This window comes from Mixophyes fleayi, chromosome 6 (genome assembly GCF_038048845.1).
Source record: "Mixophyes fleayi isolate aMixFle1 chromosome 6, aMixFle1.hap1, whole genome shotgun sequence".
NCBI classification, from domain to species: Eukaryota; Metazoa; Chordata; class Amphibia; order Anura; family Limnodynastidae; genus Mixophyes; species Mixophyes fleayi.
Genome location: NC_134407.1, coordinates 186,266,882 through 186,278,432, shown reverse-complemented (window position 1 = coordinate 186,278,432; position 11,551 = coordinate 186,266,882). Strand labels below are relative to the sequence as shown.

Sequence of the window (11,551 nt, the reverse complement as noted above, 5' to 3'; positions counted from 1 at the left end):
CAATGATTTTAATAAGCAAAATAGGAAACAACTTTATTAACAAAAAACAGAAACCAGTCTGAACAAAAACTACAATAGACCAGGTTTGAACTTTTAGGTTTGTTTTTTTGTTTTTTTGTATTATCAGAAGCAGGGTTTGAAATTTATCCCTTCAGAATCTACATGAAATAAAACCAGCACGTTGCTGGAGACATGATTTCAACACAGTTGAATCAGGAAATAAAAGAAAGTAATAAAAACCCCTACAGATCATTGCTGATGCATTGACGAAAAAAAACCCTCAGTATTTTTAAGACTGTAAGCATCATGCTTGTCTACACAATCCCGTTTACTACCATTAATTTATAAACAAAAATTAAAATGCATCTGCACCAGCAGTGCAAAAATCTCAAAGGAACAAAAAAGAAACATACATACATAATATATATATATATATATATATATATATATATATATATATATATATATAAAATGTTTTTTTTCTCTTAATTTGGTATACTGTGATCCCAAAGCATCACTTAACTTTTACTGACCTGCAGAAAATAAATGAAACTGCACAGCAACCAGCTGCAAATAACTGCTACATATATGTATATATATATAAATAAACTGAGCAGGAGAAAAAAATAAGGAAATAAATTCACTTGCTAGCTGGTGTACTAGCAAATAAGCAAGAGAACATAACGCTTAGTAGCAGAGTTGATAGAAAGCATTTAGTATCTATATAAGTCACCATTTAAGCTGTCACAACATAGCCTTGCTTTTGTCCTTAGAGAGTATGTTATAGCAGATTTACACAATCCTGGTGTCAGCAAGAATTAAACTCAGATACTGGTGTTTTATGTTAAGGGGGAATAATACAGTTCCTATGGTATTCTTGGGGGAAAAAAATAACACAACAGCCTGGAAAGGAAAGCCGGCTGTACAATATTCTAGGTCGCTCTGGTGCCTAAAGTGTTAAACCCGGATTCTAGACAATTTCTGGGAGAAAATAAACTCCAGCTAGTAATATACTAGTCCAAAGATCTATAACAAATTCTCAATGGTCACCCCCAACCACTATGACACCATTGTAAATCGGAAAATTGGGTTTTCATTCAGTTGTGCTTAAAAAAAGTAAAAAAAGTAATAAAAAAAAATTGCAATAAAAAGTAGGGGGCAAAATGTTAAATGCACCACATGGACAAAACTTTTTTCTTAACACAATGAAAGAAAATGCCCACGATTTCTACCTATGAGACAAGAGTACTTACACTAAGCATGTGAAATGTTGGAGATAGATGAAAATTGCTTAATATTTACAGGTTAAGCATCTAGCAACAGACAGGTACACCTAAAACAGAACTAATGAATGTTTGAGGTATGAGCCAAGGGAAAGCATGCTCAGACTAAACAAGATAATGGTACAAAATAGAAAGTATTACCATACATGTCCAGCATGCAGGATTAATATTTTTAATGCAGATTTTTTATATTTTCTAGATAATCAAGCAGGCAATAAAACCATGGGGGATAGGGGTGCACTTAATGTCCCACCTGATCAATTTCAGTTGTCTTTGTTTTCTATCACTCAAAGCTGATATATATGAAAAATTTTGTATGCAAAGTTTGTTACTTTGTTCTTTTCTCCTTCCGAAGTGGCAGTGTTATTGTCCAACATAGTCCTTGGTGGCATTTCAAAGCATTGCCAACGTCCTCTCTCATACTTCTCTTATCCCGCACCCTCCCCTTCCCCCCCCCCCCCAAAAAAAAACAAGCTGGTATCACCCCCAAAATAACATCCAGCAGAGTAGCATTAGTCTCACGTTCTCGTGTGCACCCATGTTTCCCCCCCCCTCCCCAGCAGAATAGTGTACAAAAAGTGGGTGCGCAATTCGTGTGACCATGAAACCCTCCCCCCCCCCCCCCCCCACCCCTCTACACAGTTCTGGATGGAGATGTCAGAGGGAAACTCACATGAAGAATTCTGGAGAAGATGGGTTGTCGCTGGTGGACCCGGCCTCCCTGAAGCTGGTGTTGGTCATTTTCTCGCACTTCATCTTGTAGGCATCTCGTTCTCTGACCAGCCGGTTGACCTCTTGTTTCAGCTGTTCCACCTGCTGGATGAGCTGGGTCTTCTCGTTCTCCAGGTGGTGTTTCTGCTGCACCCTCTTGTACCTGCAGGACTGTGCGTAACCCCTGTTTTTCAGAGTTCTCCTCTTCTGCTTCAGGCGGATGACATCGTCCTTGGTGAAGCCCCTCAGATGCCTGTTGAGCTCTCGGACAGACATAGAGACCAGCTGGTCATCAGAGAACCTATCTTCTATCTGGTTGTTTGACTGGTGTTGCTGGTGGCTGTTCTGGAGCTGCTGGGAGGAGGTGGAAGAGCTGGATGGGGACGGAGAAGCCTGGTGATGGTGGTGGTGGTGGTGATGGTGTGGGTGCTGTTGAGGATGGACCAGTTCTTCATGGGGGAGGTTCTGGTACTGGTGATGATTTTGGTGATGATGGCTGTGATGATGATGATGGTTGTGATGGGGGTGACCTCTGTAGCCATCAAAGGGTTGCAGCTGCGGTGGTATCTGGTGAGGTCCTATGAGGGCTTCTACAGCGTCCTCTGGGGTGAGGTTCAGAGCCTCTGGGTTAACCTGCTGGTAACTGTTCGCCATCCAGTACAGATCGTCCAGGTGAGTCTTCTGCTCGGTCGGGCTAAAGCTTGGGGAGGAGGGCACTGAGCTGCAAGGTGTGCTGATGGGGGTGGAAGACACGGAGCCGGTAGGCTGCAAGCGGTTGCACTGTCGGATTGGACGATCTGCTCTGCCGTTCAGTGGTTCTTTCTTGACATCAAACTTCATCAAATCAAAGTCATTGACATACTCCATGGCAAGTGGACTGGTTGGTATTTCTGTTCCAATGGGCAGCTCTCCGGCCATACTGGTCACGTCGGGTCACTCCAGTTCTGCACCCTGAGTGTGCCTCAGCTGCACACCCAAGTCCAGTGCAAGAAACTTGTACTCGGAGCTTTAGTAGAAGGCAGAAAGAAATATGTCGAAATTCACTGCTTGCTGTTCCCAGTAGATCTTCCTTACTCAGCTCTTTCTTTTCGCTGAGCTTGGCAAAAATCCCAGCGCAGAAAAGAAGGGGCAGCCTCCCTCCTGCCAGCCTCAGGGATATACTCAGTCCTCACTGGCTGTATATTGTAACTTCCAGCTGCTGCACTGAGAACTGGATCAGGGAACTTTTTGGGGGGTTGGTGTAGGAGGAGGAGGCAGACAGTGCCTTTAATGAAGACACTCTCAGAGAGTGGTGTATAGCTCTGGATGTCATCTGTGCTTTCCTATGCAAGCCTCCTACTTATATGCCCAGCGCCTCATCACGAGGCGAGAGGGTCGGGCTCCAGGCGGTGCTGTCCAATGCTTGCAGAGGGAATGGCGAGATTTGCATTAGAGTGGGGCAGGAGGGGAGGGGGGAAATGAAAAGTGACAGATAGAGGAGAAGTCAGCTGACAAGCTACTGCTTGAACAAGACCAGGCAATGCCAAAACCCAATCTGTTCTCCCGTGTAGAGCTGCTTTCAACTCTCACTACATAGCCACATACTGTACTTCAGTCTACAGAGCAGCATTGCTAGAACTATGGCCTTGCACGATGTGAACAAAGCTGCACAATAGTCCTGAACGGACTCCAGTTCTCTTATTGCAAGAAGAGATTAATTAAACTTTGGAGTCAAAACACTTTTCTGGTCTATGCACACTCTCAGTCAATTGGGTTATTTAAAAAAGTCACACCAAAGTAAAGTCAAGCTCATACATAACCAAGAGTTGCCATGCATCACCTTCAGTAACAAAAGGGTTAACTTTTAACACACACACACACACACACACACACACACACACACACACACACACACACACACACACACACTGTAATATATAGAGTGAAATATATATTTATATATATATATATATATATATATATATATATATATATTATCGGTTTTATATCGATGTTATAATATATTTTATAAGACTCTGAGCGCCCCTCTCCACCTCTAAGCCTCTAAGTATATATATATATATATATATATATATATATATATATATATTGGGGGCAGAGTTGAGGGACTCACAGGGTCTTCAAAAGTATAAATATATTATAAAATCTATATTGCCAAAACAGTATGTGTTGCATTATACATGCAACGTTCACGTTGCATGTATAATAATAAATGTTCCTGCAATGTTTAACCAAACTTTTTATATTTTTTTAAAAAAGTGTGGACTAATTGCAAAATATGCAAAAGAGTTTCTACGTGCATCGTATTCTCGCAAATGTTCTCAAACTTTTTTGTCTCTGTTCTGGCTTTAGTGCATTTCTTGAATCTTGGCTTTAGTGCATTTCTTGAATCTTGCCTATCAGGCACCCACTAAATCAGTTGAGTTTGCAGACTTGTGTCTTTTGTTTGTTTTAATAAACAAGTCTCTTGTTTTTGTTTCAGCGTTTCGCAACAATAGTGAGAACTTTAAAGTAAGACTCCAAAGGAACATACATAGCGCCCCCATGTGGTGAAACTTGGAAAATGAAAATAAGGTAAAAATGCTGTGGACTACGGAAAATATGTGAAGTACAAACATGATGATAGATAGAAGCATTTTTTTTGCACTTGAAGACATGAAAGGATGAACAAAAATAGAAATTAGCAAGCCTGAAACTAAGTAGGCGAGACGACTACAGTATAAACGTTTATATGAAAACGAACAAATAAACAATATAAAGCATCTTCATGATTGTCCCGTAACTATATACACCACAACAATGCAAATGTTATTTTTATATATATATATATATATATATATATATATATATATATATAGTTAAAGCATAATTCTTTGCATAATTCTTTTTAGCCTATCCCAGAAGGTGCTGATAAACGCTGTTGTGCAAAAGTTGTAATAAAATATATCACAATATAAGTGTACAAGGACAGCAATAGTGTGGCTTCTTCTTGGCACAAATTAAGAGCGAGCAGGGGAGCAGCTACAACTCTTCCCCAGTGTGTGTGTTACTGTGTGCATACATACATACACACACACACACACACACACACACACACACACACGTGTGTGTGTGTGTGTGTTTTTATATATATATATATATATATATATATATATATATATATACATATATATGTGTGTGTGTGTGTATATATATTTATCCATATATATATACACATATATATATATATATATATATATATATATATATATATATATATATATATATACAAACACACACACATACACACATATATACTCACACACATACACCTCCCTTAGAGTTAATGCTGCACTCTTAATAGGAGCAATATGTGTTTCTTTTAGTCCTGAATAGTGCCGATAAAAATTCCCAATCGATTCTTATTTGAATGAGTGTCCAGCCAGGGGGTAGGAACTTTAACCCTTTCTGCTTAGAGACAATGAGGGAAAAACTGTATCGCTCAGCAATTTCTGCTCAACAGTGGTATTCAGAGAAAAGGGGGGGGGGGGATAATTGTCCAAATGCTGGGCAGAAGTATCCCAAACATTTAGGAGGGGGGGGGGGGGGGGGGTCTGCTCTTAAACATAGACTCTTAAAATAATTAAATCTGTTCAGGACTAGGGATACATATTGCACTGAGTACCACTGCTAAACGAGTTCCTCCTACACCACTGGCACCTAATGTACCTTCTCTTGCTCTGCGCTTTATCCTCATCACGCAATGGCTATCACGCATCATGAATATTGTGTATATTTGTACCAAGCATGAATACATCACATTTTTCAAATGGAATATTTACTGTGCTGGCTGCATAAATGAATTACGCTATTCCCCATCTCTAATGGAGCAGATACAATAGTGTGGATGGTGCAAAATTAATTTTAAAGCACTGTTTTAAATAGCCATACATGCGTGCCTTGGCATACGCTAAAAAGAAAATGTTAAAAGTCCTACACAGAGAGCTGCGGTATGTGTGTGGGTAATGGATATTAACTTTGATCTCCGCGAATTATTTATATTCTAATATATGGTGGCTACTGTGAAATGGTTTATTGATTATTAAATACCATTTATAAAGAGCATGCTATTACTGTAATATAGTCTTAAGGTTATTTTAAACGCATTTCAGTGCAGTTACAAAATGCAATGTGGAGCATAGCTTCAAACCAACAATTAAAATGTAAGTGAAATATTAAAAGATTCTTTTTTTTTTTTTTTTTGCCCACGTGAGCTTCGCAATAAATTATAGAGATGGATGCATAATACAGACGAGGCCACATGTAAAATTATAAAAAAGGAAATTTCCATACCATTCTAGCAGGGTCCAGCTCTGCAACTTCTGCAAAACAGATGATTAAAAATCGGTATTGCAAAACAAACCAACACAAATAAAATACAATCTGAGTCTTATTTTCGACCAGTTCGTTTATATTAGAGAGGGTGCTGAGTGGTCACTACGAGGGATCCTAGCCTAGTTAATCATCTATCTACCTACTATAGGCTACAGAAAGGAAAGTGTTGATGTTTGCTTGTTCAAATTAAATGACACCAGCATCCCACGATTTTTGAAATTACTAAAGACAAACCTATTACTTTGCAGTTTTTTTTTCTTCTAAGAAAAAAAGTCTTAATGCAGAAATATTTTTCTCTCTCAAAGTCTAGATCAGTTCCTCTTTTCCAGGGAACGTGGAGCACATGGTGATATTTAATAAACCCAGTGAATAAACTATTTTAATGTAGCCTTGATCTGATGGTCTTTAAAAGATGGATGCGTTTAACTGGTAGGTCCATGTCTGTGTCTTGTTAATGTATTTTTTTTTTCGTGATGCTTTTGTGATCTGTGCTTTCAGTTTTGAGGTTTTACTTTTTACTAAATCCCATAGGTGCGCGTTCTGTTGTTTGTGTGATATTGATACTTTACATATTTTGCATTAGACAATTCTGCTGCTTATAACCTAAGCGTTTACACAAAATGTAGACTGATAACTGTGGTCCTTCAGTAAACCCCACAAAGCCCTGCGTTTACACTAATTGGTGCCTATGGCTATATCCTAGCAAAAGTATTCGTTCCAATGCTCCAATAATTGAAATTGTGTTTCACTGGTTGTTTTTGCCTAGGAGTTAGTAACATAACCGGCTGTGTATCAACTACACAATTCACTGTGATCTGCTGCTAAGGAGTGGCTGTGCTGTGCGGCGTCACTTTTGCCGTGTGCTGAAGGGGTTAATAGCCAGTAATTTCTCCTTTGATTCAGATGTAATGACCTAATTAGCAAGGAAATGTAGTGTGTGCATTGATTGTAAGCTCTTATAGAATTAGACAGTCTTAAACCTCATTGTGTGTTGCTGGTATTGTGTAGTGGTGTAAAATGAGATGGTGCTGTAGTATCTGATATAACTGTATACAGTTAACATAGTAAATATTCATAATGTTATGTATGTTAATAAGCTATGTGTCAACCAAATTTATATAACTATGGACACATATATATATATATATATATATATATATATATATATATATATATATATATGCACACAAACACACACGTGTATATATATATATATATATATATATATATATATATATATATATATACATACATACAGTGAGGTGTGAGGCATGAGGCTCATGGGCTATAGATTGGAACCTTGGTGCCAGACAATACAGACTTCTGCATTGTATCCTTAAACATGTCCTCTGCTGTGTCTCACATTCATCTGTTCAGAGAGAATTGCAGTCCCCCACATTGCAGGGCTTCAGCAGCTGTGGTGCACAGTTTCTGCAATATCCCCATTATAGTTGTGGGATCTAAATAGGACTGTGCACGCAATGATGTAAACTCAGGCAGCTGTCTTGGGCGGCAGCTTTTTTTTTTTTTTTTGTAAGGAGCAGCAAAATGTAGATCATTCAGTAAATATGTTATCGTGTTTGCTACCAAAGCAGAAATAAATAGATTTTAACTTGTTGATAGAATTGTTTGTCTGCAATTATTTCTGGTGGTCTGTGTTGAGAAGGAGACAATCAGTTTATCAGTTGCCCTCACGGGGCGTCAGAAGTACTAGGCCCATCTCTAGGGGGTATATTTACTTAATTTTGGGTTTGAAAAAGTGGAGATGTTGCCCATAGCAAGCAATCAGATTCTAGCTGTCATTTTGTAGAATGTACTAAATAAATGATAACTAGGGGCCTGATTTATTAAGGATCTAACTTAAGAAACTTCTTATTTCAGTCTCCTGGACAAAACCATGTTACAATGCAAGGGGTGCAAATTAGTATTCTGTTTTGCACATAAGTTAAATACTGACTGTTTTTTCATGTAGCACACAAATACTTGATAGCTTATTTGTACACTGACATTTAAAGTTGATATTTGTGTGCTACATGAAAAAACAGTCAGTATTTAACTTATGTGCAAAACAGAATACTAATTTGCACCCCTTGAATTGTAACATGGTTGTGTCCAGGAGACTGAAATAAGAAGTTTCTTAAGTTAACATCCTTAATGAATCAGGCCCTAGAATCTGATTGGTTGCTATAGGCAACATCTCCACTTCTTCAAACCCGTAAATTAGTAAATAATAAATATACCCCTAGCACTTTTGAAGTCTTGAACATTTCTAATCAATCACTTGGGTTTGGTTAATATCAGCCTCCATACATCTTATATATACTTATATATCCATGTATCTAAAGTTGTATACTGTACAATCTTATGAGTCAGCAATCTTATAATTCTTAAGTTATACAAAACATTAATAAAAAGGTACATATGTCTGATACACAGTGTATGACATAGCACAGAACACCTCCATAAAGGATCTGGTATTGTTCATAACAGATGTCGATATTTGGGGCAATCCTGTATTTGGTAACGTCAATCAGAACTGCTGCAAATTGCACTTTAAGTACAGTAAATACCTGTGATTAGAACAGGAGTGCTACACTGATAATCTGCTAATATTTCCCTTCAGTATTAGATAAATGTTCAGATATATTTTTACTTAAGTGTAAACGATACTGTATATTTATCTAGTTGCTATGCTTACCATTATTTTGCAACGTGAATTGTACACATTGTTAAATATATATAACAATATAAATCCCACTTATGAATCTCGTTCTGCAATGCAAAGAGAATATTTGCATGCACTTCTCAGAAGTACGTCTGGTTTATAGAGGAAATATCACTTAATCAATTCTAAGTATTCTGCAGCAAAGTTGTAGGGTGCAGTCTGGTGTCTATCATTGACAGAAGGTGTTGCTCCATCTTATAATAGTCTTGCCACTGTCTAAATAGTTTTGCACAAATGCATAATGTATAGTGAACTGTTGTATTTAAGAAAGTGCTGTACCAAGGCAAGGGCAGCAAAATGCAGTTTTTAGTATTGTCTGAATAAATTACTGTAAAGTATAATAGCCTAGGCTGCATGTAAAACATTATGGTGTCTTGATCACTAGGGGCCTGATGTAGAATCGGACGTAAGTCCAACTGATTAGGGCTAAAAGCACTTTTAGCCAAGGATCTGTCTCAGACTTCCCCTTTGCACTTCTTTGCGCTTAGAGAGGTGGAACGGGGAAGTTAGTGGCGAGCCTAGCAATGTAATGATGTAATGGGGTGTTCATGCTCTTTACATGCTATGATGGGTTGAAAAAAGCCACAGATAGGTCTCTAGGAGATGTATCCTATGCGGGTGCTCTCTCCTGGTGCAACAGACCTTGCTGTGTTAAAAAAAGAAATAAAAATATAATAAAAAAAATTTTTTAAAAAAAAATGTGTGCACAGCTTAACAAACCCTAGGGGGGGGAGATTTTTTTTTACATTAAATTATTTAATCATGTATGTGGTTTACAGGCCAGCTGTGATTGATACATTTAAGTGGCCTAACAGGCAGATAAAGAGGTGTGTTTGCGCAATTTTCATAGTATTCTAAAGATCCGTGCAACTTGGAATTCTGCGTACATTATGGGATGCTATTTACTCTTACGATTTCAGTGTAAGCTGCATACAACTCTACATCAGGTCCTAAGGCTCTTGTAAAATTTATACCAGTCACCATTGTCTTACAGCATTTTATCCAGAACTATAGGCAGCAAGCCTTGATCCAACAACCGAAGAGACAGATAGCTGATTGTAATCATCAGAATGAATATATTTTAGGGAACCCCATCATTCAGGTAAGAGAGAGCTTGGGTGTTTAGCCTTTAAAGCCTGTTTACAAGGGCATATTACAGCCAATCAATTCACTAGGAACAAGTGACAACACTTAAGATATTTTGTGGACTGAACCAATAACCATGAAACTGCTGCTTATCCATTCACAAGAGGCTGCCATCACTTAGGTATATTAGAAAATGCTCCAAGTGTGTTATGTGGAAAAAATATACCAGAATATAGCAGATCTCAGGCAGATCAGTTAGGGCAAAAAAACACCTAGATAGGTGGAGACCCTCATGTACATAACATGTTGTAAACTTAGCCATTAAAAATGTGTCCCCTATATTGTCCTTTTCCCTTGGGCAGTGTTTGCTCACCTGCGACACTCCGGGTGTTGTGAAACTACAAGTCCCAGCATACCCTTCCAGCAAAAAGCTGCTATATATTGGCAAAGCATGCTGGGACTTGTAGTTTCACAAACACCTGGAGTGTCACAGGTTAGCCAACACTGCTCTAGGGTCTGATGCTCATATAGACCACACTCTGTTCTTTCCTTCCCTATTACATTTTAAAGAGTAATGTAGATCTTGACAGAAATTCCCCTTCATTGTCACCCAATACTGTCTGTTTGGCTCCTAAACTCTATATAACTGCACCAATTCCGTGTGTCATGGTAATTTAAGTGATTTTTGTGGTTTCCAGCTGAATTTATGCTTATTTCTGTCCCGTGGTCCGCTGAGGTGTTCATTTGGAATGTTTATAGATGCATCGAAGAGATTATATAGCCCTAAATGGCACATTCCGTTACAGTTGTGTGTAAAGGAAACTTAAAAGAAACAGGGTTATTTAAGTAATAGATTGGCTGTTATTTGTAATATCGGTAAACAATCACACAGAATCAAACTACTGTAGAGATGTTTAATGGAAGACTCTGTTAGTAGCCAAACAGTGGTCCGATTTGCATATCAAGCTTGTTAAATCAAACTGATAAATCCTAAAGAAGATAATTAAAATGTTTTATAAATGTGCCACAACATTGCTTTTGTCATGGACGTGACAGCCAGCTGGGGCTCTACTCCTGAGGAGAGCCCTTACTTGTGGGGAAGGTGTACAATTACTTAAGCTTGTCTACATTTCAGGGAACAGACCCCCAGCAGAGGTGACAGGGAAATAAATCAATGTAATCCAAAATAGACATACCATTATCCTAACCAACAAGGCTGTTTCTGGCATTGTATGTATCCAAAAAGGCAGCCTAAGCAAGCAGATCATTATTAAAGGTGAACTGCACCTATAAAAACAACTTAACCTTAATTATGTAGGGATCTGGACTTTTTTCCCCCATATACCCTCATTTTTGGATATTTCAAGGAAAG

The 11,551-nt window shown here is 38.2% G+C and overlaps 1 protein-coding gene and 1 long non-coding RNA gene across 2 annotated transcripts in view; one reads left to right on the top strand and one right to left on the bottom strand.

The window, feature by feature from the left end:
• Positions 1-98: 98 nt before the first annotated feature.
• MAFB (MAF bZIP transcription factor B) lies at positions 99-3,310 on the bottom strand. The gene has a single exon (XM_075177579.1). The coding sequence runs from the start codon at positions 2,910-2,912 to the stop codon at positions 1,953-1,955; it is 960 nt and encodes a 319-aa protein (XP_075033680.1). The 5' UTR covers positions 2,913-3,310; the 3' UTR covers positions 99-1,952.
• Positions 3,311-6,628: 3,318 nt separating this feature from the next.
• The window catches only part of LOC142160508 (uncharacterized), a 58,166-nt gene continuing 53,243 nt past the window's right edge, over positions 6,629-11,551 (top strand). The window contains exon 1 of the long non-coding RNA XR_012693247.1: positions 6,629-6,797. This is a non-coding gene — a long non-coding RNA (uncharacterized LOC142160508). The remainder of the gene's footprint in view (positions 6,798-11,551) is intronic.